Here is a 27,838-nt window from a genome sequence, read left to right on the forward strand (position 1 = left end):
GACTTTACACTCCATGTATTCCACACTGCTTAATACAAAATTACTGAATCTCTTTCCAATTATTTGCAACAACAGGCATAGCTTTATAGGGTTGGTATTGTCAAAATAATAATCTAAAGGCAAACATTTTTCTTTTCTTGCCAAAGTCAATCTTTGCTGAAAAATAAAGGGTTTTTCTTTGAAAATCCCACAGCAGGGATTTCCTACCAAAAGATTGGTACCAGAGAATGAAGACACAAGAAGCATTGCACCAACATCATTTAATAAGGGAGAAATAATGGGGATTTCTGGCAAATTGGAGTGGCAAGTCCTGTGGTTGCTGAATGGTTGTGTTACCTGGCAAGGTGGAAGCCAAAAACATGGGACTATGAGAGAGACAAGAGATTGGTCTTAAGGGTTGGTCTTCTCATTCCTCAGGTCCTAGAGTGGAAAAGAAAAAAATGTCCGAATAGGACAAGGCAATGAAAAGGTCTTAGGAGTGGCCTTAGGAGATCCTTTCTATGAAGGAGAACACGTCTGCTTCCATAATTCTACTGCTTACGTTGCATGGTGACAGCAAGGCAGCAATGGGGGAGGGAGGTGACTGGTTAGGTGGTCCTGGATCACAGGAACCTTATTATGTTTGAGGGGGAAAAAAAGCACCTTAGAATTGCAAGGCCTTCCCACAAAAAAGCTCTTAAGTAGGATGGAGGATGAAGTAGGAGGAGACACAGTTTAGGGTAAGTAGTTGACAACTGTGGCCTGGTGAAATTGAAGACAATTTCTGGTCCCCAGCCATCAGAAGCAGGTAACAGTGGAATGTCAAAACACGGGATGGGTCTCTGCAGATGACATGAGAGTAAGATGCCCAGCCAGTAGGTATGGCTTCTCCTATGTATCACCAGAACCAAACACCACCTGGAAGATGAAGTCTTCTCCTATTGTGATGGGTTAGTTTCAGATGTCAACTTGACTGAGCCATGGGGTGCCCAGGTATTTGGTTAGGTATTATTCTGGGATTGTCTGTCAAGGTGTTTCTGAAATAAGAGTAACATTGGAATTGGCAACTCATGGGAGTGGGCCTCATCTAGTCTGTTAAAAGTCTGCAGAGCAAAAAGGCTGAGGAAGGGAGAACCTGTTCTCTCTGCCCGACTGTTTGCAAACTGAGATGCCAGTCTTCTCCCGCTGCCAGAGGTGGACTCAAACTACATCTCTGGCTCTCAGGCTACTGGATCTGGACTTGAAGTGCAGTGTTAGCTCTCTTGGGAATTCCGCTTGTTGCCTGTAGATCAGGAATCAAGGCTCTCCTCAGTCCCCATAATCCCACAAGCAAATCCCTTTTAATAATGCTCCTTCTCTGTCTCCTCTGTCTTTTTATATACAAAGTCAGCCTCCATATCTGTGAGGTTTGCATCTATAAATTTAATAAACTGCAGATCAAAATATTCAGCAAAATATCTCATCTGGACTGATCATGTACAGACACCATTTAATAAGGGAGACATAATGGGGATTTATATATAATAATAATATTATCATTATTATTATTCTCCAAATGATAAAACATAACTATCCACAGAACTTCTCCATTGTACTGGGTATTATAAATGTTCTAGACAAGACTTAAGTGCATGGGAAGAAGTGTCCAAAAAAGTGTCCCAAAAGGACTGGAACATCTGAAGATTTGGGATTTGCCTGGAGTCCTGGAGTCCATCTTCCATGAATACCAAGCCATGACTGTGTATGTCTCCAAAAAGTTCCATTTCCCTGGAGAACTTAAGACACCTATGCCAGGAGGAACTATGATATACCCTTTGTACCCACATATCGTTCTAGTAAAGTGGAGAGAAAGAACAAAGATGGTGAGTAGAGAACACTAAGTAGGAAAACCGGGTAGCTACATGAATGAGAAAAAGTTTTCAATTAGAAAAAACTGAAATACTTTGAATGGATGTCAATTATTTAACCTATCAGTGAAAGTGAGAGGGATGACTCAAGTACAAGATGAGACCTAGTGCAGAACTAAATGAGTTATTCCTTTGCATAATTACACTCACCACTGCTTTCTATTTTACTGCTGCATTAATGTGGCCATTGTCAAAGCTAGCATTTGTATAGTGTTATTATTCTATATTATTTTTATTCTATTACTATTTGTATAGTATTATTATTCTATAATAATGTAGCTAATTTAGCTACTATTACCATGAACTATACCCACACATTTAGAAAACAGAAAAAGACCATTAAGATTGCCATTAAAGAGGGATGGGTGCTTCGCTCAGTGGTTAAGATGCCATTTTAATCACTTGTGGTGCCCACGTCCCATGTCGGAGTGTCTTGTTTAAGTCTCCCAACTCCTCCGCTTCCAATCTACCTTCCTGCTGGTATGCACCTTACAAGGCAGCAGATGACGGCTCAAGGAGTTGGATCTCTGCCACCCACGTGAGAGGCCCAGATGGAATAGCAGGCTCTTGGATTGGGCCTGGTGCAGCCCTAGCTGGTGCAGGCATCAGGGGAGTGAACTGGTTGATGGACGTTGTCTGTCTCTGTCTTTCTCTCTCTCTGTCCCTATGCCTTTCAAATAAAATGAACACAGGTAAATGTGTAACAACTTCCATGACAGTATAACAAAAGGAATTTTTAGGATTTGTGCCATTTAGTGCCTATTAAGGCTTACTACATGACAGACTCATAGTAAACAATGATGATACAAAGATGATTAACCATGGTTAGTACCTTTAAATTTTTCAATTCATTATCTCCAGCAGTATTTTCTAATCTAAAGTCTTTAAGAGAATTTTAACTTTACTTTTTGATCCTTTCATTAAGTCATTCAACAAGTTCGTTTTGAAATTTACTTGGAATTCTTTGGAAAGGTACACCTGTTTTTTGACTGTTTAGAAAATATTAATTATCCCCATCAATATGCTTGCAATATTTTCTGCCAAACTGAAAAGAGCAGGTGCGGCATACATCTCTGGGGTTAAACATCTCAAGATCACACAGATCATTCATGGAAAAGCAAATGAAAAGCTGTGCATCACTGTGCATATGTTATTTCAGTATTTAAACAATCATCATAAAGGTCACAAGTCCTCTCAGACTGCAAAACCAACCCAAGCAGTATTACCCAGGATCTGTTAACAAGTTCATACTCAGATGAATTCCAAATGATTCAACAATACATTTGAAAAAATATTGATTTTGGAATTAAGAAAATGTCTATACTTTTAGAATTGCAAATTTTTATATTTGTATGAAGTATTTATATTATATTTAGGCTATTAAGGCCTAACCATAAAATTTAAGCTATTAAGGCTGAACACAGCATCCAACATTTGGATTACAATTGTTTGTAAATCATTTTATGGTATACGTTGAAAAGGGTACTTCTTGACTAGAGTTTAACTCAGAATCCGATAAAGATAAAACATGGTTCAAATGACATTGACTGAGCTCATGTTATTTAGTGAACACCCATGGCTAGCATGCGAAAATGAAAGTGCTGGTATCTGTACCTGGAAATGGAAAAGGCTATAGATTACACATATGGTCAATGCTATATACCAGGCCCTGTTCTCAGCATTTGCCAGGCATAAACTCATCTGTTCCTTCCCTCTCACTGGAGGAAGGAGTGTCTCTGTGTTATTTTCCAGAGGAGGAAAGCTAAGCAGCCTGTCAAGGATTGTCCAGTTGGTAAGCAGAGGCCTGCACTTGGACTTGGGTTATTAAGGACCAGCATGTGTACTTGGTGCTCCTACAACCTTCCGAATGTCGGATAACATGGTTCTGGAATGTATTGCCACTCCCAACAAACAGGAACCAAAACTGCTCTGGAGCCTCTATTTTAGGTTTTTGCTGTAGTTTACTATTTTGCAACAGCATATATGGATCTGAACTGAGGTACCACATTTTGCAAAGAATCTTGGTTTAAGGGGATTCCAATTCAATCCCATCAAGGTGGCATGTACCAATGCCATCTCACTAGTCCAAGTGATCAATTTCTGTTAACAATTGATCATAATGAAAGGACTAAGAGTCAAAGGGATCACATAAACAAGTCTAGTGCCTGCTAATACTAACCGATAGAATAAATAAAGGGGAGAGTGATCCAACATGGGAAGCGAGATACTCAGCAGACTCATAGAATGGCGGATGTCCTAAACAGCACTCTGGCCTCAGAATCAGCCCTTAAGGCATGTGGATCCGGCTGAAATGCCCATGAGAGTATTTCAGGCATGGAAAGCCAAGACGCTCTGGCATCAAAAAAAAAAAAAAAAAAAAAAAAAAAAAAAGAAAGAAAGAAAGAAAAGAAAAGAAAAGAAAAAAAAGACCTAGATGAAAGATCTTTGTGAGTGAGATCCCAGTGGAAAGAACAGGTCTTCAAAGAAGGAGGTACCTTTCTCTGAAGGGAGGAGAGAACTTCCACTTTGACTATGACCTTGTCTAAATAAGATAAGAGTCGGTGAACTCAAAAGGCTTCCATAGCCTTGGAAACTCATGACTGGAGCATAGGGAGATTACTGATGCCATAAGCAGGAGTGTCAATTTGTAAAGTCAACAACAGGAGTCACTGTGCACTTACTCCTCATGCAAGATCTCTGTCCTTAATGTGCTGTACATTGAGATTTAATGCTATAACGAGTACTCAAACAGTATTTTTCACTTTGTGTGTCTATGTGGGTGCAAACTGTTGAAATCTTTACTTAATGTATACTAAACTGATCTTCTGTATATATAGAAAATTGAAAATGAATCTTGATATGAATGGAAGGGGAGAGAGAGCGGAAAAGGGGAGGGTTGTGGGTGGGAGGGATGTCATTGGTGGGGGGAGCCAATGTAATCCATAAGCTGTACTTTGGAAATCTATATTCATTAAATAAAAATTAAAAAAAATTCACAATCCCTAAAAAAAAAAAATCTTGGTTTGTCCACAATTTTCCAAATTCACTTACTACCGAGATTATGAGTTTAGTTAAATTCCTGACCCACTGTACTCTAGTGTATAAATCCCTACACTCACCTTACAGTACCTGGGTTTTCTGTTGCCTTCATCTACCTGTAATCCTTTGGACACTTTCCCTCACAGCTAAGGTTCTCCATCTACCACATGGGTGGCTCTGGGTAAAGGATCATAAAGTAAGTATTTGGGGCTGTGTGGGTCATATGGTCTCTGTCAAAAGTCAGCTCTGCCCTTGTGATTTGAATGCAGCTGTAGAAAACAGAAACACCAGTGTGTTTGGCTGTGTTCCAACAAAACTCTTACACAAAGCAGGAAAAAGGCTGGAATTGCTGTGTGGGCCACAGTTTGCTGATCTCTGACCTGACTTCTTATGCAACAGTGAGAAGTGTTTATATCTTGCTCTGCCTTTTTTGAGGGAGAATGATTTGAAAATGTTTTTAGAAAAGTCTCTCCATTCTATGCATTCCCTAAGTGCCTCAATCAAACTTGTATTCTCTCCTGGACTTGACTTGCACAGGAAATAACCATCAGCTGGTTCTTGTATAGCCTGTGGGTTTTTTTTTTTTTTAATCCGCATTCATGGTCAATAGTCACCCTAGCTCCATGAGTTGTCTTACCACACCCATTCCAATCTATACTGGAGGTAATTTCTGCAACCAGGAATTACACTATGACTTCCTAATGCAAACTTTGCACCCTTTATTATATAACATAGTCTTGTAAATGCCTAGAAATATCATGTGTGATTATTATCAGATGCCTGCTAACTCTGAAGCAGCAACGTTTTCAGACATGTCTATTCCATTTTTCACTTTTTAAAACCACCTAATGTTTCTGACATATTTTTCCATATTCCAGAGAATTACTGGACTCCAACATCACAGCATCAGTATTTCTCATGCATGTGAGTCAGATGATAGTTTTGATAGTAAATTGTGAATGAAAGGACTAGAAATGGCACTGCATTACCCACACTGCATGTATTATTCAATTTAATTTAATCTTCTAATAATTCTAGGAATTACTACTCCACGGTTACACCTGATGAATTGGAGGCTCCTAAATTCTAAATAATTTACATAAGGTTTCAGAGCAGGTAAGAAGTAGAGTCAGAATTCAAAATTTATCTTCTTGTTATGACATTCCAAAGGGTCCTGTGGCTGAGCCATCCATGGAGCCCAATATCAGGTTCAAATTTCTAAACCATCAATATGCTATTTTTTTCTGTACACTGTGTTTAGAATTCTCTGTATTTCTTAGTGAGAATCAAGAAAATGTGCTTGTACCATTTGAACAGAGAAGTTAAAAATCACAGAAATAACTTCAAATATGAGTTTTTATTGCTGTTGATATGCTAGAGGGTTTGGAACATTCTGAATGAAATTAAAATGTATTTCACTGGTGTGAAATCATGAACATTTGTCAAAATTGTTTTGTACAAAACTCCCTAGTTTTCACAGCTGTCTAAATTCCCCCTCAAAGAAATAAGCACAGAATGAATAAAAACAGATGTGGCATTTTTTGCATATTATCAACAAAATCGCTTTTCATGTTATCTTGCGTATGTCTTACCCTAACTTCATTTATGTCGCAATTCTGGACCTAACTAGTGCAGTGAGAGCACACGATAGTTGCAGCTCATAAAATGGCCTTCAGTAGGGTTTTCCGGTTACTTACATTTCTCCTGAGACTACCTTGGCACAGGAACTAATTTTGTGTGTTTCCTAACAAAAACCCAACCATTCATGCTGGGGACTCCAATCTCCACCCAACACCCTCCAACTCTATTAAAAGTAATTGAGTCTGAACGTTTAAAGGTATTTTAAATGAATGTGCACTGAACATTCTCCAACTTGGCTCAGGAAATAGATGTAGGGAAGTTTTTAATACCTTGCGAACTGTAAGAAGAGGAAATTACCTTTGGTTATTTAAAGCAGAGAGATTGGGCTTTGGGACCAGGAGACAATGTGTGAACACCGGTATCCCACGCGATTGCAGGATCCTCCCTCGAAAAGGCACTGAAAGCTTTATTTACAATGTGTCTTTACTGTTTTTTTAAAGTGTGTATTCATTTTTATTTACTTGAAAGAATGAGACTGAGACAGAGACAGAGAGAGAGAGAGAGAGAGAGAGAGAGAAATTTCCAACTGCTGGCTCACTTCCCAAAAGTCTTCAAGGGCTTAGGGTGGGCCAAGCCAAAGTCAGGATCCAGGAACTCCATCTGGGTCTCTCATGTAGGTGGTAGGGGCACAAGCACTTGAGCCTCTCCAGAGTATGCATTAGAAAGCTGGATCCAGAGGCGGGAGTGGGCCCCAGGCACTCGCATTTGAGATGTGGACATTCTAGGCCTTAGCTCACCCTGCTGAGTCACAATGGCTGCCCATACACAGTATTTTTTTTAATTTATTTTAATTTTTTTTCATACATAGCATTCTTTATGTCACTGAGATGTGGATCTCGTTGTTTGTGTGATACAAACTAAAAATAAACCACTTGGAGTGTCTAATACTGATTCTAGCTTTCAATATTAGAAGTTGATGATGTTAATATACACACACAGAACAATCCTATGTGACATTTCAGGGATTAAATCACACACTCAGGACGGACACAAGAAGAAATTAAATCAGGATATGAATGAGAGCTGTTTTATGAGGTCTAATATTAGCTCTGGAAAGTTAATCACTCACATTATTTTTCCGATTGTTAGTCTTCCAAAGACTCACGCAGTCTTAATATTAATTTGGTTTATTGGCTGTTCTCACTTTTAAACAAGTCACACTGAACAAGATTTTGCAGATTTTAATTGTTTCAGGTTTACATAAAGGATTAAATATATTTTTAACAAGGATCTAGAGAAGTGATTATTTTATTCTAATCTGAAAACTTAATTATCACCTTCTTACAAAGGACATGGAACAGATTTAAAGGCAAATTAATGTATCCCAACAGCATGGCAGTTTGTCACTCTCTTAAATAATCATCATCTCTGCAAATAAAATTGTCGCAGTTGTCGCTGAATGAAGGAAAGAGACGGAGCCCCTTGCACGACCGCACATCAAAATTAACTTCCCACAGGTTTCTAAGCTGTTTACTCCACTTGAACTGTGCTGGACCATAAAGTAGACATGACAGCCTTAACTGCTTTTTACAACACAAGTAGCAAATACGCTTCATATCAGCTTTTAAAAATAAACAGATTTGAGACGGAACAGATACTTCAGTGGTTATTGTACACAAGTTGTAAAGTGTGCTGCTGTTATAATAATAAATCACGGGGCACTATGAAGACAGTATGCAGAAGGGTCTGCTGTGTTTAAAAAAAATCAGAGATGCTATTAAGTTATTACCTAAAAGGATCAGTTGCCATAGTATCTGTGAAGAAGGGGTTTACGTTTTAAAAAAAAGCTTCCCATATTTGCTTATCTCAACGAGAAAGAGGGGGGATTATAAGTATAAATGTATCTAAATAAGTTTATCTAAATTATAATAATAAATGTACCTAAAGCACGTAAGATGTCTACAATGCTTCCCAGGGAAATGCTCACATGCTTGCAAACTTTATCATACAGTGTTTCTTGCTAGATCATTAGATCACAGACGTGGGCAGAATCTGAAACAGCGAGGGATGCAGGTACCGAGTCACAGCGAGGCTATGCCTTCGTCTCCCGGTACAAAATCAGCGGGGCTCGCCGTGGACTTCGCCAGCCAGGGGGCCGCTCAGGAGCCCTACCAGCACCTGACTCAGTCTGACTGCGGCGCGGTGGCTGGCGCACCTGGTGAACGCCGGGCGCGGGTCAGCCACCTCCGAGCCCCTCAGTGGCCCGGCCAGAGCCCACGGCCGACCTGGGCATCCCACCACCGGGCGCTGCGATTCTCCGTCCAGTTCAGCTCCAGCGCACTCGGCGGCAGAGACGCGCGCGTGCGCGCCCAGAAGGGACCGGCTGAGCGCGCGTGCGCCCGCGCCCTCTGCTGGCGGCCTTCAACCTCGCGCAGGCCGGCCGGTCCAACACCGTGCGATCTGTGGAAACCTGAGTGCTAGGTCTGCTGTTTATGTGCCCATCACAGCGAAACCATACTCCTCAACCATTTCAGATTACAGAACAACTGATTACGCCTAAATAACAAATAAGTGTCTCTCACAAAATATTTTTAAAAATTATTTTATTTTACTATGACATCAAGAATGTGAAATTAAACTTTTTGTTGTTTATCTTATACCTATTCACCTATATCTGTCAATCTAATCTATTAATACTAATATTTTGCAAAATTGTTTCAGAAAGAAAAATGCTTGGGTTAACTAGAAAACTGAAAATAATGCCACAACAGAGTTAACACAAATCTTATTTTTATTAGCAGTTCTTGTAGACTAGCAAACAGAGTTGTAAATCTGAGAGTTTTCTGTTGTGTCATTGTACTACATAATGCTTCTTAAAAGATGGATTACCTTACAGATACTCTGCTAAATGGCTTTGTTCAGTTTTATTTAAGCTTGCAACCATTAGGAGGTGGGTACAATTGTTATTCTCACTTTACACATTAGAAAACAGATGTATAAGTAAGTTGCCCTAGTTTATACAGTTACTAACCATTTATATAACCATTGTATAGTTATTAACCATTTATATAACCATTGTATAGTTACTAACCATTATGTCCAGATAGTTGCTCAATGCCTGACTACTCTGTGCCAGGTTTTATACACACACACACACACACACATGCACAAATATACAGACATATATTTATATACACGCAAAAATGTACATACTTCCATACACATACTTTTTAAAATGTGCTCAGAGTGAAAGATTAATTTGACACTAACCCAACCACTTAGTTTCTGGCCTAGAAAGAAAATGATATATTCAAATATGTACATATGATTTTTAGAGTGATGGGATACTCCAGTTATTGCCTAAAAAGTAAGTCCCACATGGTGACGGGGTGGTGGTGATTGGGAAGGCTTGAGAAAGTGTGGTGCCAGAGCATGGTTTTAAGGGATAAATAGTTCACAGGGAACTGTGGAGTTAATAGTAGGAATAGTATGTGTTAAAGTCAATGGCAGTAGGACTTGTAAAATGTGGTAGAGACTATAAAGAGTTCATGAAATAAACACAGAAACAAGAAAATGAATAAAGTGTGATATACAGAAGACTGGAGCAGATTTGTGGATGACACTCACATCACAAGGACTTGGGGAGTCGTGTTAGACATGGGACTTTCCCTTCGAGGCTAGATGAAGCAATGGGTTTTAGGCAAGGCCATGAGCAATACTGAGGATAAGGCCTGGTGGAAGAGAAAAGTGATTACCTCACCTGGCTCAGTGATGGAGGGGGGTGTGAGCATTGAAGGCAAAGGAATAGTGGGTGAAGATATGCAAATGAAAGCAGCAGATTGATGACATCAACCAAGCAGTGGAAGCAGAAAACAGGATAAAGACTGTTGATCCAGTGTCTGTTGAATGTGAGGGATGGTTGTGGTAACCAAGCCCATCCCTCAGACAGTGGATTCTACTGGGACTGAAAGATCAGTTAGCACAACCATGGCAACCTTGTGGCTCCATAATTTGCCCGCTGGCACACAGGTATAATCCAAAGCAGTGATGGCTGTGTTGTGACCTGGGTTTGGCTACTTTGAACCATACTTGCTATAATAAATACAGATTTGATTTTTGAAGAGATTGACTGAAGATCTTGGAAATTGTATTTCATATATGATGAAGAGGATTACCATACACAACTTAATATATTAATTATTAGTTTTCTCTGAGGTTGTTTATTTAGCATTTAAACAGCCTACATTAAAAAGTAAATAAAATAAGTTAAATAAATCAGACTATTTTATCAGAGCTACTTATTTATTATTGATGCACAAGTTACCAAATTACTCTGTGGTTCCACATGTGGGTGTCTGGAATGATCAAGTTCATAGAAGTAGAAGGTAGAATGGGAGGGCCTGCGCTTGGTACGGCAGTTAAGATGCCACTTGGGATGCACATATTCCATATTGAAGTGCTTGGGTTCAGTCCTGATTCCCCTCCCAATTTCAGCGTCCTGCTCATGTCCACCCTGGGAGGCAGCAGATGATGGCTCTAGTATTGGGTCCCTGTCACCCACGTGGGAGACCTGGATTCAGTTCTGTTATCCCAGCTTTGGCCTGTCCCAGTCCTCATTATAACGAGTATTGGGAGAAGGAATGGGCAATCTCTCTCTCTCCCTCACCCCTCCTTTCTCTCTCCCTCTGTGTATGTGTTTCAAATAAAGTAAAGTAAATGCATTTTTAAAATAAATTGCTTGCAAATATACACATGTTCTTAAACAAAGCTTTTCTACAGTTTTGGATCAACTGGAGACTATACTATCAGCCACACTATGACATAAATTTCATGCCCTGAATCCTGAAGGATTCTGCTTCGGATGTCCAGAAGCAAGAATGGTGAGCTTTTCAAATCACTTTTCAAACTGCTGTGTGTTTCATGTAGTTCAAGTCCACTTGGAAATTTAATAACTCAGAAATGTTGTCCCTTCTTTCCTAACCCTACTATGAGATAGCAGATGCATTCAAGAAGTTTGACCAACAGAAGGGACAGGCAGTTAAATCAAAATATACGAAGTAATTAAAATCACACCCAGTAGTATTTCAAATTATTAATCACCCACAAATTCTTTGAAAACCACCAGGTGGTCTTGGGGACTGGCCCAGTCTGCTGACACACATGACAACTGTCCTTAGGAAGTGGCTACTCAACAGGTGTCAGACCTTGAAGCCTAACAGCCAACTGCAGGGCAAAGAAGGGTAGAGGCAAGGGTCAAAGATGAAGGCATAAAACTCTATGATGAAAACAACTTCATGACTTGGAAGAGTTCCTCAGAGTACTGGTGTGTGGTGATCTTATTCCTATTGATCTCAGCCTCCTTTGACACAAGAGGCTGGTATTATCCCTCTTCCAAATCCATGCAAGCTGGTTTTAGGACATATTTTACTACCCCTTGAATTGTGCAATGATGTCTGTGCCCCCTCTCTTTGTGTCTGGGAAAGCCTGCAACAGCTTCAAGCAAAGTGCTTGGCATGTGACTCTATGCAACCTTCAACGTGAAGGCAGAAAAGGCACCTGTTCTCTGGAGTCACTCATTTTTGGAGACCAAGCTAACCTGTCTGAAGTCTGACTACTCTAGTTCACGGTCTTGTGAGAAAGCCTTGGCCTCCAGGGAAAGCTATGAGTAGGCAGGTGTTGCTGCCTGTCTCAGCCAACAACCAGCGCTGAGCTCAGAACCAAGAGGAATCATAGCCCCCAGGGGACTTCACCTACCCCTGGCAAATCATCCCCAGCCATAGAGTGTTCCCAAGTGATATCAGGGGGCAGAGAGGGGTCTTTGCCCCACAGAAACTGTGTACATCATAAACTCGCTATTTTGCATGGCTAAGCTTTGAAGCGATTTGCTACATAGCAACAGCAAACAAAGGATGATGATACCAGGGAGTGAGGTGCTGCCACAACAAAACAGCAAACATGACATTTGTTGTAGAAATGAGGGGTGTGTGGCAGAAGCTGGAAGAGCTGTGAAGACCTTAAGAAGCCTTAGGAAGCTGTCAGTGAGGCTGGGAGGAAACAGGAATACGGGAGAAAATGGAACATTTGTGATATTGTGGTGAAGAGTTTGTTAGGAAGCAATTGTAACTGGAATACCTTGGCTATTCTTTGCATATTTTGACCCATTATAAATGTTTGCCAAACAAAATCTAGAAAGCAAAAGCTGTAGCATTTCCAGTACCACCTTATCAATGCCAAAGTGGGAAGGGGGAGACTTCCGGGCAATTAAAATGAAAAATTTCACATAAATTAAGATTTTGTACTTCTACTTTTAATTCTCTTCACAAATCTACCTATTAAAATATTTCTTCATAATTTAGAGTTAGTACACATTGACAGACAGGGATACAATGGTTCCTGAGGTCAGATTCCCTACTTTGGGAAAGCATTGTTCACATAGAAGCAGAAAAATACAAATTTCAAAAACTCCAACATGCTGTATATAGCAGAATATCATTTTTCTCTTTAAATAGCAATGTGAGGAAATAATTTCCCTTTTTTCCCAGTAAACCAGCCATTCAAGTTTCATATTTTAGAATTGACTTTTTCATTAAGAAAACCATGCTAAATATACCCATGTAACAACCACATGTACTCCAAAAGAAAGATATTAGCAACCAGTGCTCAGGTGGAGCCAGAAGCAATAGAGAGCATCTAATTAGTTCCAATTAGCCATGCCAGGGGATTTCTTTCTTGGTAAGATTACCTTGTAATGAGGTGATTAACCTCTTTGGAAAGAGTTCAAGACAGAGGTACTTAATGTGTCCTACAAAGAAATGTTGCAACAAGGTCCTCAAAATTGTTCCCTGGGATCATTTCTACCAAGAGTCAGTTGATTTTAGTCCAGGAGAACCAAAAACATTTTTATTATGTTATGGGTAGAGTGAATTGTAATGCATTTAGACAGCAGGAAATAGACTTTTAAATTTCACATCAAAATAGCTAATTTATATGGCACTGATTTTCATCTATATGAAGAAAACAATCAAACTGATCAAAGCCAAATGGCAGTCTATAAGATGATCCATGAACATCAGTGGAAAAAGGTTTGTGTCATTAAATTCAGCCAAGGTCAAAGCCTCATTCCCCCCAGGAGATTGTCCATTGATTCATTAATTTAGAGAATTCCTTCCATCTCCAGAACACAACTGGATATACTTGTTATTAGAAAGACTAATGCTAACCAAGGGAGTAGGTTTCACATAAACAGGAAGAGAGCGTCAGTGTTTTTAACACAAAACATGTGATAAACTGGGGATAATTTTCTTGGAAAGAATAATTTTAACTGCTGTCTAAGTTGATCTCTGCTTTCTTGTTTTTAAATTGATAATTTATTATGGACTCATTTAATTATATACTTTATCTACAATATGTATGTAATATTTATGTTACATATATACATGTATTCTCTATCAGCCCGTAAGAAATAAGAAAATAACCTGCTTTGTGTTTTAATTTGACAAATATTTTCCAGAAGTTTCCATGTAGGCATAGAAAACATAATAATTAGTAGAATTTCTTTTCAAAGGTTCTTATGTTTTAGTTTCTTCCCCATAAGAAAATATTCCAATTTAGATTATTTTTGTGGTTTCTGTGGACCTATCTGAATTAACTATGGTTACTTCACAAATCTGGTTGATTTGTTATCCTAGGAAATGAGTGTGTGTATGTGTTTGGATGGATGTGTTTAAAATTTTTGCATAGACCACATGCAAATTCATGTAAAGTAATAATGAAAACTCTGAGACCCAAAAGGCAAAATCAGAAGGAAAATATATAAAATATTTGCATGGAAATGATACTAATAAAATGTAAGTATCTTGCAAACAGAAACTAGAAATATTTTTTCCTTATCTAAAATAGAGGGTAACTAAAGACAATACTCAGCATACATTTCTAGGAGCTCAATGGTCACCCTAAACTGGCAGCCCCAAGAAATACTATTCCCTCCGTACAATTACAATGTAGAACCTTCTTCCACTTTATACCCTCTGCAGAGCCTATCACAATCTGATATCGCTCTGTAACCCCAAGTTCTGTTTCCTCATCTCCCTTTGAGCTACTCAGATTCAACATCTAGTGGGATGGCCATGAGCGAAATGGGGCTCTATAGTAAGAGTAGGCAGAATAAAAAATCACCCAAACCATAGCGGGTAAACCCTTATCCAAGCCTCAGGACCTCCATGGATGTTGGTGTTATTCCATTTACATGGCAAAAAGCAAGTGGAAAACAAGGAGGAAAGTCAGAAACGTGCCTGTCTCAGTCCATCACTCTGCCTTTGAAGTGGATGAAAATAAACAAACATTGAGGGGCCTGCGCCATGGCTCACTTGGTTAAAGCTCCCCCTGAAGCGCCAGCATCCCATATGAGCACCGGGTTCTAGTCCCAGCTGTTCCTCTTCCAATTCAGCTCTCTGCTGTGGCCCGGGAGGACAGTGGAGGATGGCCCAAGTGCTTGGGCCGCTGCACCCGCATGGGAGACCGGGAAGAAGCACCTGGCTCCTGCCTTCAGATCGGTGCAGCGCTGGCCGTAATGGCCATTTGGGGAGTGAACCAACGGAAGGAAGACCTTTCTCTCTGTCTCTCTCTCACTGTCTATAACTCTACCTATCAAATAAAAATAAAATAAATAAATACTGAAAAGATGACATGAATTTTCCATGAACTTCCAGAAGCCCTCTTACACATGTAGCAGAATTTATCATGACTCATTGAAGTACCATTTTCAATTAGCTTATATTAAATGTGTATTTAACTTTCTTACACAAGGAGAAATATATATGTATATATATATGAAGACATTTATATTCATATACTAATATAAATACTAAACTAATATATACTATACTAATGTGAATATTGCTTTGATGCTCTAAAAATTCCTCTGATTGGACTTAGACAAACAATTTCCCAGTGGTACTGCGCAATAAACACATGTGTTTGGGTGTGATACAGCATTTTCCTGTTCTTACTGAAACATTTTATTTTAACCTCACATGTATTTCATTCTACTGCAGTTGGATCTTTTCTAATTAACAAGGATATTTTCCTATTTCAGTCTTCTTGTCTATAGTCTTTTCTTTGTTTCTACAACACTAAGGGATAAAGTTAAGAAATACTACGCTTGTTTCCTGTATTCTTAACTTATATGTAGTTCTCCACATATATGCTACTTTATGAAATAGATATGCAGGGGCTGGTGCTGTGGTGCAGTGGGTAAAGCCACTGCCTGCAGTGCCAGCATCCCACATGGGGACTGGTTGGAGTCCCGGCTGCTCAATTTCCAATCTAGCTCTCTGCTATAGCCTGGGAAAGCAACAGAGGATGGCCCAAGTCCTTGGGTCCCTGCACTTGCTTCGGAGAACTGGAAGAAGCTCCTGGCTCCTGGCTTTGGATCACCTCAGCTCTGGCCTTTGCGGCCATGTGGAGAGTGAACCAGCAGATGGAAGACCTCTCTCTCTCTCCCTCTGCCTCTGCTCTCTGTAACTCTGCCTTTCAAATAAATAAATAAATCTTAAAAAAAGAAATAGATAAGCAAATACAGAGCTTATATTAAAGGATATATAGGTATATAATTGGCATTTCAAAATAAATAGAAATAATTTATGAGCTACTTTGACTAATGAAATATTTATTTCAGAAAAATATTTCCAGACTGATATCATTTATGAAACAATTTTTTATTTTTGCATATAGTTATTATCAAAGGTTATACAACTTGCAATGCAACAATATGTATATATGAACAGTAATGTTTTATATTCAATCTGCATTTTAATATCATTTTTAGATAAATATTAGTACTTCATTGATAATTACATATTATTAACCTGTAAAGTTAATAAGAACCACAAAACTGATCTATAAGTACATATCATTTATTACTAGTGCTCAGAGATTTATGTTGTAGAATTTGATTGTTTCACATTTCAGATTCTTGGAAGTTAGGTGAGAAAATAACAATGTATTTCAGTGTCTCAAAGAATAGTTATGTAGACTCAAGACTAATTTTAGACATATTGCAACACTATTTTTTTCTGCTACTTTTTTTTTTGCACTATGAAAAGTCTATACCAGAAAAGTAAGATACTTGAAGACCAATCTACTATGAAATAATAAATATTTTAGTGAATAAGTATCTACTGAGTACCCGTTTTATCCTATACATTGTGTAGTTGCTAAAGCCCCAGAGAGAGAAAAGAATCTATTCCATCATCTCACAGAACTTATTGTCCCTTCACCCACCCAAAACAAACAATAAAAATCACCTAGGATTGCTGACAGAACAATGAGTATTCTTTTGAAATCTGCATGATACAATTTTCTAAATTCATATGTGATAACTATTTATTCAGTAATTTGGAGAGCATAATTGCCTAACTTAAGTTTGCCCAGTAATTTCAATTTTCTAGTTTGGATTCCTTAAGAGAGAGAGACAGAGAGACAGAGAGAGGAACCACACACCCATGAATAGAGGGCTGATAAAATTCTTTGTTTCACTCAGGAAGTCAGAGACCAGATACTATTTTTGGTTTCTCTCTCTTTTTTTTTTGCATTTTATTTAAGCTATACAAGTTTAATGTATTTCATATATAAAGATTTAGGAACATAGTGACACTTCCCCCACTACCTTCCCTACAGCCCACACTGCAAACCTTCATCCTCTTCCTTTTCACATTCCCACTCTTAATTTTTATGAAGATCTATTTTCAGTTTATTGAACAATTATATAGTTAACCTTACATTTAGTAAAAGAGTTTAACAAATACTGTGAAGAAAAAAAAAACTTTCTCAACGGAAGAGACAAGGGATGTAAACAATCATTGAATCTTGTAATGTCTACTTCACTCCAATGCATTACATTTCAGGTAGTCTATTATTTACTTTCGATCAAGGAAAACATAATATCTACCTTTTGGGACTGATTTATTTCTCTAAGTATAATGGTTTCCAGTTGTGTTCATCTGGTTGTAAAAGGCAGGAATTCATTTTATTTACAGTTGAATAGTATTCCATAGTGTATATATACCGTAATTTCTTTATCCAGTCAATAGTTGATGGACATCAGGGTTAACTTCATTATCTTAGCTAGTGTGAATTGTGCTGCAATGAACATGGGGGTGCAGATAATTCTTTCTTATGTTGATTTCTTTTAGTTTGGGTAAATTCCTAGGTGTAGGATGGCTGGATCATATATTGGTCTATCTTCAGATTTCTGAGGTATCTCCATACTGTGTTCCACAGTGCCTGCACCAGTTTACATTCCCATCAGCAGTGCACCAGGGTGTTTTTTACCCCACATCCTCACCAGCATTTGTCAGTTGTTGATTTTTGTAGGTGCACCATTCTGACTGGAGTGAAGTGAAACCTCACCATGGTTTTGATTTTCATTTCCCTGATGGCTAGTGATCCAGAGTATTTTCTCAAGTGTCTTTTGGCCATTTGAATTTCCTCTCTTGGAAAAATGCCTACTTAAGTCCTTTGCTCATTTCTTTTTCTTTTTTTTTAGATTTATTTTATTTATTTGAAAGAGAGAGAGAGAGGTAGAGACAGAGAGAGGGGTCTTCCACCCGCTTGTTCACTCCCCAGATGGCCACAACAGCCAGAGCTGTGCCAATCCAAAGCTAGGAGTCATGAGCTTCTTTCAGGTCTCCCACGTGGGCTCAGGGGCCCAAGGACTTGGGCCTTCTTTTACTGCTATCCCAGGCCATAGCAGAGAGCTGGATCAGAAGTGGAGCAGCCAGGACTAGAAACCAGCAATATGGGATGCTGGCACTTAAGGCCAGGGCTTAAATCCGGCCCCAGTCCTTTGTCCCATTTCTTAACTGGGTTGTTTGTTTTGTTGTTGTTGAATTTCTTGAGCTTTTTATACATTTTGTATGTTAAGCCTTTATCAGTTGTGTAGTTTGGAAATATTTTCTCTCATTCTGTCAGTTGCCTCTTCACTTTACTGAAAGTTTCTTTTAGTTTGAAGAAACTTTTTAGCTTGATGTAATACCATTTGTCAATTTCAGCTTTGATTGCCTGTGCTTCCCGGTTTTTTTTTTCCCCAAGAAGTCTTTGACTAAGTCAATGTCTTGCAGAGTTTCCTGAATGTTTTCTAGTAATTTCAAGGTATCAGGTCATATATTTAGGTCTTTGATCCATTCTGAGTGAATTTTTATGTAAGGTGTAAGGTATCTGGTTCAGGTATAGTTTCATACTTCTGCATTTGGAGATCCAGTTTCCCCAGCACCAACTGTTAACGAGACTGTCATTTCTCCAGGGACTGATTTTAGCTACTTTGTCAAAGATAAGTTGGTTGTAGATACATGGATTTCTGGAGTTTCTGTTATGTTACATTGGTCTACAAGTTTTTATGAGTACGAGACTGTTTTGATTACAACTGCCCTGTAGTATGTCTTGAAATCAGGTATCATGATGCCTCTGGCTTTGTTTTTGTTGTATTAGATTGTTTTACTATTTTGGGTCTCCTGTGTTTCCATATGAATTTCAAGATCATTTTTTTTCTAGTTCTGCAAAGAACGTCATTGGTATTTTGATTGGTATTGCACTGAATCTATAAATTGCTTTTGGTAGTGTGTACATTTTGATGATGTTGATTCTTCAATCCATGAACAAGGAAGACTTTTCCATTTTTTAATGTCTTCTTCTATTTTGTTTTCAGTGTTTTGTAATTTTCGTGGTAGAGATCTTTCTCATCCTTGGTTGAATTTATTCCAAGATATTCAATTCTTTTTGGAGCTATTGTGAATGAAACTGATCTTGAATGTTCTTTCTCAGCCATGACATTGTCTGTGTATACAAAGGCTATTGATTTTTCTGTGCTGATTTTATATCCTGCCACTTTATTAAACTCTTTTATTAGTTCCATTAGCCTCTTAGTGAAGTCTTTTTGGATCCTCTATATATAGTATCATGTCCTCTGCAACTAGGGATAGTTTGATTTCTTCCTTTCCAATTTGTATCTCTTTGATTTCTATTTCTTGCCTAAAGACTCTGGCTAAGACTTCCAGAACTATATTGAATGGCAGTGGTCACAGTGTGCATCCTTGTCTGGTTCCAAATCTCAGTGGGAATGCTTCCAGTTTTTCCCCATTCAACAAAATGTTGGCCATGGGTTTGTCGTAAATTGCCTTGATTATGTGGAGTAATGTTCCTCCTATACCCAATTTGCTTAAGGTTTTCAGCATGAAAGGATGTTGTATTTTGTCAAATGCTTTCTCTGCATCTGTTGACATAACCATATGTTTTTTTTTTTCAATTTGTTAATGTGGTGTATCACATTTATTACTTTGTGAATACTGAACCATCCCTGCATACCAGGAGTAAATCCTTCTTGGTCCTGGTGAATATTTCTGATGTGCTGTTGGATTCTGCTAATATTTTGTTGATGATCTTTGCATCTATATTCATCAGGGATATTGGTCTGTAATTCTCTTTGTTGTATCTTTTTCTGGCTTATGAATTAAGGTGATACAGGCTTCATAAAGGGAATTTGGGAGGATAACCTGCTTTTCAATTGTTTTGAATAGCTTGAAAAGAGAACTAAAATTAGTTCTTTAAATATCAGGTAGAATTAAGCAGTGAAGCTGTCTTGTCCTGGGCTTTCCTTTGTTGGGAGTATCTTTATTACTGACTCAATTTCCATCTGGTAATTGGTCTGTTTAGGTTTTCTGTCTTCATGACTCAATTTTGGTAGACTATATGTGTCTAGAAATCTATCCATTTCTTCTAGATTTCCCAATTTGTTGTCATAAAACTTTTTGTAGGAATTCCTAATGATTCTTTTTATTTCTGTGGTATCTGTTGTTAATTTCATTTTTCATTTCTAATTTTATTGAGTCTTCTCCCTCTTTTTCTTTTTTTGGCTAATTGGGCCAATGGTGTATCAATTTTTATTTTTTCAATAAGCCAGCTCTTCATTTTTCTTATCTTTTGTAATTTTTTTGTTTCAATTTTGTCGATTTCTTCTCTAATTTTAATTATTTCTCTCCTCCTACTAATTTGGGGTTTGGTCTGTTGTTTTTCTAGGTCCTTAAAATGCACTGATGGCTCATTTATTTGGTGCCTTTCCAATTTTTTCATGTAGGCACCAACAGCTATAATCTTCCCTCTTAATGCTGCTTTTGCTGTATCCCATAAGTTTTGATATGATGTATTGTCACTTTTGTTTGTTTCCAGAAAATTTTTGATTTTCCTTTTGGTTTCTTCTATGACCCAGTGTTCACTGTGAACATGTTCAGTCTCCTTTTGTTTGCATATGATCTAGAGATTCTTGAGTTGCATATGATCTAGAGATTCTTGAGTTGTTGATTTCCAGCTTCCTTCCATTGTGGTCAGAGAAGATAAATGGTATGATTTTGATTTTTTTTTATTTTATTGATACTTGCTTTATGGCTTAAAATATGGTCTACCCCAGAGAAAATTCCATGCAGCATTGAGAAGAATGTGTATTCTGTAATGTGGGGTGAAAAGTTCTGTAGGTATCTGTTAGGTCCATTTGGTCTATAGTGTTGACTAGCTCTGTAGTTTTTTTGTTGATTTTCTATCTAGTTGATCTGTCCATTGATAAAAGTGGGGTGTTGAAGTCCCCTGTTACTATTGTATTGGTGTCTATATCTCACTATAGATCCATTAACATTTCTTTTAAATAGCCATGTGCTCTATAATTGGGTGTGTATATATTTATTATAGTCACATCTTCCTATTGAATTGATCCCTTAGTCATTACAGAGTACCCCTTCTTTGTTTCTTTTAACAGATTTTTTGTTAAAGTCTATTTTATCAGATACTGGGATGGCAATACCTGCCTTGTTTTTGCTTTCCTTATTATGGAATATCTTTTTCCATCCTTTCACTTTCAGTCTGTTTGTGTCTTTGTTTGTGAGATGTGATGTGATTTTTGTAAGCAGAAAACAGATGGGTCTTGTGTTTTAATCAATTCAGCCAGTGTCTATCTTTTAACTGAAAAGTTGAAGCCATTTACATTCAAGGTGATTATTGATAAGTAACAACTTGGCCTTGTCATTTTTCAAAAAATGTTCCTATTTTAACTTGGATTTGTTTTGCATATTTACTGGAAGATTTGATTTTCTGCCTTCAGATTCTTGTACAATGATGTTTATCTTTTTGTGTTTCTGTGTGTAGCACATCCTTGAGCATCTTTTGTAAGGCTGGACGAGTGGAGACACATTCTTTCAATTTCTGTTTGTTATGGAAGGTCTTTATTTCACCTTCATTCATAAATGAGAGCTTTGCAGGGTACAGTATTCTGGGTTGACAGTTTTTTTCTCTTAAGGTTGGTCGTATATCTTGCCTTTCTCTTAGCCTGTAGGGTTTCTGATGAGAAGTCACCTGTGAGTCTAATTGGAGATTCTCTGAAAGTAATCTGGCACTTCTCTCATGCATATTTTAGAATCTTTTCTTTATGTTTTACTGTGGAAAGCTTGACTACAATGTTAGTGGTAAACACCTTTTTTGGTCACATCTGTTAGGAGTTCTGTGTGCTTCCCTCTACCTGGACATCTCTTTCTTTCTCCAAATTGGAGACGTTTTCTGTAATTATTTCACTAAATAGGCCTTCTAGTCCATTCTCTCTTTCCACACCTTCAGGAACTCCTAAGACCCGTATGTTGGGTCGTTCGATAGTGTCCCATAAATCTCCAACACTATTTTTAAGTTCCTATTTTCTTTTTGTTTATTTATTTTAGTCAGACTGTAAGATTTCCAAAGATTTTTCTTATAGTTCACATATTCTTTCTTCTGCCTCACCAACTGTGCTGTTAAGGCTTTCTACCACATTTTTATCTGATCTATCAAATTCTCCATTTCTAATATTTTGCTTTTATTTCTCTTTAAAATCTAAGTTAATGGAAAAAATTTTCATTCACATCATGTATGGCTTTAGTTTGTAGATTTGCTTCTGATTGCTTGTGAGTAATCCTATGACTAATTTTTTGAAATCCATTTCTGGCATTTCCTCAATCTCTTCACCTTCACATTCTAATACTTAAATGTTGCTGTGTTCCCTTAGGGGTGGAGAGGTCACGGTGTCTTTCTTATTCTTGTTTCTTGAATTTATGTATCTGATTTTAGGCATTTGTGGAGTTTATTTTTTTTCCTGTGATGGGATTTGTCTTTGAGCTATGCCTCTGTTGCTTAATGAATGTCTGCACTCTTCTTGAATACCAACAGGTGTGTTGTAGGTGTGGCCATGTAGCTCTGGTCAGTGCTTCGGGGTGGGGTGATTATCCAGGGTAACACCCAAGTTGGGCGTGATTGATCTCAATGCCCAGATGTCTGCCCCCAGTGTGTTCCATGCCACCTTGTAAACTCCACTAATTATCTGCAGTCTTCACTGTGAGCGCAGTTACTGCTGCAATGACCAGCTGTAGGCAACAAAGGAGCTCCAAGCATGTGGAGTTGCACCTGATGATTTCCCAGAGACCCTGCTACACCCTACACCTTCTAAAGTAACCACCGAGTCCTCACGGTCTCAGCACACAAGTCTCCCAGTCGCTAGGTGTACAGGTTTCTCTCTGCCCTGTCCAATAGATAGAGAGGCAGATGTTCCCCAAGACATCTCTGCATAGGTGTCTTGCTTCTGGGAGACTGCAGGTGCCTCACCTTCCCACATGGTTGCCCAGCTACCTTCCAGCCAGGTTCAAAGTCAGTGGGGACTACGGATTGTTCCCTCAGAATCACTGGATCACACGCATACACAAGAGCCACTGGCCGTATGTTGCTGTCTCAACACCACAATCGCCAGTATTGCTGAGAAGATGGCATCCTGTCTCAGCCAGTTGTTGCGTGCGTGCAGTCTTCCGCAGCTCCCGCCCAAATCCTAACTGGCACCTGTCCATTCTCAGCTGGGCTGTGGGCACTTTTGTTGGGAAGTTGGGGCAAGGTAAATGTACCCCTTCTGCTTCCACTGGATATGCGGGCAACTGCTCGCAACCACCAGCCCCCAGAGCTCCAGTCCGTACTCATGCCATGCTCTCCCGCTCACTGTATCTCCGTGGGTTGCTGCAGTCTGATCTCGCCTCCATCTCCAAGCTGCCTCCCACTCTGGCTCTCAGCTGCTGTAGTTGTGCTTATGATTGTATTTGTGCTGTGTTGTGCATGCATCCACACCTTCCACACACATCCACAGCATTCTTGCTCTTGTAGGATTTCCGGTGCAGTTTTCTTTCCAATTCTCCTGAGAGTGCACTTCCTACACTTATTTTTTTTTAACTGTTCATCCCTAGCCCAGAGTACCATGTTACTCCCTAATCAACCATCTTGGAATCTGAGACCAGATACTGAAAGATAAGCTATGGGGACATAATGAAATACCATCACTGTATCCTCGACCATCAGTGCTTGCTACCTGATTTCATTTAGTCTATTCAAAAAAGATGGTTTTAAATGTTGTACATTGAGACTCTGATTTGAATCTTTGAAAACATGTGATTATAAATTTAAGAAAACTTTGTAAAACCATCAATACTTTTTCTGTAGCTATTTACATATTAATTGTAAGTCCTTCTCAATATTGTATAAATTCATGGAATTTAACTATTTTGCACTTTACTAACTTGCAATTTTAGTGGACACCTATATTAGTGTGTAGATAAACAATTATTCATAGCAACATTGTAAAAGTGCTGTAACTTAAGAGTCCTGCTTTTAAACAGAATCAGGAGTTGTATAATGCAGGTAAATTTTGAGAACATAAATTTGATTATAAATACCAATAGTAAGATTGTTAGATAATCAACGATTTGATATCATAGTAGCTTAAGTACCTTAAAGTTTTCCATCTTGAGTCTATTAGACTAAAAGTCTCTATTTAAATTCAGTTTTATGGAAGATCTTAAGGCTTAGAAAGTTGAACAGCAGGCTTCCTTTTAATAGTTAACTTAGATCTACAGAGAAATTTGGAAAGAATATGGTATCAAGCTCTCTACTAGCACTCTCTTAAGCACCGGAAAAATCATTACCTTTCCCAGTTCTTTCAATTTCTGTCAAAAGAAGTACAGAGCAGCAGCACTATATATTTTGGTAATTAATTTCCTTAAGATAATGTTAGAAACATCAGGTTCTCTAAAATATAAATGAATTTCAAGGTGAGCATGCTAGGGGATAATATTAATGGCACATGATTTACTGCGACAAGAGATCTGATCTGAAATGCCATTATTAGACACACTTAAAATAATCCATTTGCAAATTCCTGGAAATATGAATGTGTGCTATGGCAGAGACCATCTCAGTGTTGAAATTAGAAAATCTGCCCTTGTATGTCTGGTATTGTTTGCGTACAATATGTCTTCCTCAAATAAATTTATCAGAAAAATTTCAAGTCCTGAATATGATGTATTATATTTTAGGAAATTACCTAAATTCTTGGAACAAAGACACTCTACAAAAATATAGATTGAAATGTACACGAGTAATTCACTTGGTAGCTATGGAATTCCATGGCTATAATCCTAAGCAAATAGTTGGCCAACAATCCATTGAGCATCTACCAGACACTCATCATGCTTTGAAGTTACAACGGAAACGTGACCTTGGGACATTCTAGATGACATTTTTATGCTATTTTTGTTTCAGGTGAAGTATTCCCTGTAAGCTGTTTATAAGCAAGATGCTTTCATGCCTCACATAACACTAAGATGTTTCAGTGACATGTAGTGTTACATCTCAAAAAATACTGGGAGACACAAACACATTATTTTAAATAGCATCTAATCATACAAGGATGGTGAGGAATATCATCAATCAGTAGCGCTATTGATAATAAAAAAATTAAGTAGATATTTGAGAACAATGTTTTTGCAATTAAGAAGAATTAAAAGTATTCTGTATAAAGGAGCACATCCATTAGCCTCTGACACTCAAGGAAAAATCATAAATGTTGGCAGTCTTAGAGACAGGTTGTCAAATTTGATTACTACTCACATATTAATATATGTGAGTGCTTCTCTCTTCCTCCCTACCCCACCCCCTCATCTCTCACTCTCACTTTCTGTCACTAGCCCTCTCCCTTCCCAACTGAGCCTGGGGCAGTGATGCTTTAGAGACTGATCAGCTTTCACTCCCTGTGTATTTCTGAAGCCTTTTAATGGGATTTTACACTGTGCAACTACAAAGGGGAACATTGCACACTGCATTTTCCAGACAACTTTATTTTTGCTTGAAACCTGTTTTAATCTATGAGTATAAACTCAAGAGTGCTTCATAGAATGACATTTGGGAATGCATAGGCTGTTTTATCTCAGACAGGTTCAATCCTTATGGATTCATATACACTAATAGCTACATATTTGTCTGTAGAATATTCAAGAATTTCAGATGCTGAAAACTATAAAGTGAATATAGTTGCATTGTTACATCAATTTATTTTTGTATATTTCACAAAAACTATCTTATAAAATAAAAATGCCTCCTTGTTCCACATATAGTGAAAATTTATGTACCAACATTTCATTAGATTTTATTTGATTTAAGTTTGAAACACATCTGGAGCAAAATTCAAATAGTATGGAGAAGTACACACACACACACAACACACACAGTTTCAGTTCTCAGCACAACCACTTGGTTCCTTTATCCAGAAGCAAACAGAGTTACACAATTTTGTGAATTCTTGTAAAGATATTTGGTGCACACATAAATATCCAAAATGTACTTTTCTGTTTACTTTCAGTAAGTTATGCCTTTCTGAACTATGAGAGAATAAAGTCAACCATAAGGTCACAATTCATGGTCTGTAGCAACATCTAAGATACATAATAGAAATAAACATTTATTTGTTTCATGAAACATTTAAATAGGTAGGCATAATGCAAAACTAGATAAGACTTCAGTAACCATTAAACTATTTATTGTGATACATATAGTGATATAATAATAAAAATAAAAATTATTTATTCTTGTATAATGTAGTATATTCAAATTTATAAAATCAAGTTTATAAAATCTTAAACAATTCTGAAAAACAGCTTCTAACAGCATTTACTTATTATTAGCCCACAAAAAGGAAAATTATGCCAATATACAAGCATATGACAAAGCTGAAGTGAACATGAACAGTTATTTAATAAATGGTAAAGTTAGCAAATACAGAATGCACAGAGTATGTGCCTTTGGATATTAATATGTAAAATCACTTAACTACCTATATAGAAATGCTGATCATGATTGTATAGCTTCATAAAATGAGTAAAGTGGAACGGAGTATACTTGAAGCAAAAGACAAACAACTTCTTTCACGTTTTTCCAGGAGAGAGATGAGGTGAGGCACCTATCCTAGAAACAGGAAAGCCACAGAACCAGAGTTTTCCTGATTTCTTTCAGCAACTTCAAAGATCAATGCCCACATTTTGGAGAGAAAAATGTTTGCCTATTGCTATTATGGGAAAAGTAATTTTGTCTGTCAAGGCTGTTCTCCTTGAGGAAACAGTGCTTAAAAGTAGTTTATCTTGGCATTGCCATTTCTGCGTTCTAGTCTACATTTAATTGAGGCCACTGAGGGACTGAGAGCCCACAGAGTAGAGGACGTATATGATACCTCTGTAACACACGATCACTCAGCCTTATCACACTGTTACAGATGATTGCTGTCTACAAACTATGCCATGTGAAGACATCTGATATGCATTATTAAGGCATTGTTTTCACCTAATATATCAAATCCTTTTGTTTACAGCACATGAGAATGGAATAGAGATGACCACATTATGTTCCCCATTAGAGTCCCAATGAAACCTAAGGAAAGAAAGGTCCTTTACACCTTTTCTCTGAATATTTACAAACATACCAAGCCTAGTTCAGCTATTATAATGTCCCATGCAGTGACTTTCTCATGACAGCATTCATCAACAGCCACCATAATTAAAATTTAATCATCGGTTGCCTTACCTACTGTTGAACTTCTCTGGGTGTTTTTCTCTCATGATGTGAAATCTATGTGCAATGGAGGCATCCTGAGGCAAGAAAACAGAAAACAAAATGGGAGAGTTTGTGATTCTGGTATCTTGTAGAAACACAGACTCCAAGAAAAAAAAGAAATGTTTGAAAATTAACCTTTTCTTCATATTTATTTATTTGAAAGGCAAAGTATCAGAGAGAGATAGGGAAAGAGAGAGAGAGAGAGAGAGAGAGAGAGACATCGAGACATCTTCCACCACTGTTCACTCGTCAAATGGCCACTAAGCCAAAGTTGGGGGCTAACCAAAAGCCAGGAATTCCATCCTGTTCTACCACAAAGCACTCGAGCCTTCTTCCATTGCCATCACAGGCAC

The 27,838-nt window shown here is 38.0% G+C and overlaps 1 protein-coding gene across 11 annotated transcripts in view; it reads right to left on the bottom strand.

Moving 5' to 3' along the window:
* The window catches only part of DGKB (diacylglycerol kinase beta), a 781,129-nt gene that overhangs the window by 312,645 nt on the left and 440,646 nt on the right, over nucleotides 1–27,838 (bottom strand). For 9 of the 11 annotated variants that reach the window (XM_089315158.1, XM_089315157.1, XM_089315159.1 and 6 more), the window contains one exon: nucleotides 27,456–27,520. In XM_089315158.1, coding sequence (XP_089171284.1) covers nucleotides 27,456–27,520 — 65 coding nt within the window. Of the gene's footprint in view, nucleotides 1–26,319; nucleotides 26,844–27,455; nucleotides 27,521–27,838 lie in introns of those variants that run through there. The other 2 variants (XM_089315162.1, XM_089315163.1) reach the window with 1 other exon arrangement.

Source organism: Oryctolagus cuniculus, chromosome 16, assembly GCF_051225735.1.
Source record: "Oryctolagus cuniculus isolate XC-2025 breed Fujian yellow rabbit chromosome 16, ASM5122573v1, whole genome shotgun sequence".
Classification (NCBI taxonomy): Eukaryota; Metazoa; Chordata; class Mammalia; order Lagomorpha; family Leporidae; genus Oryctolagus; species Oryctolagus cuniculus.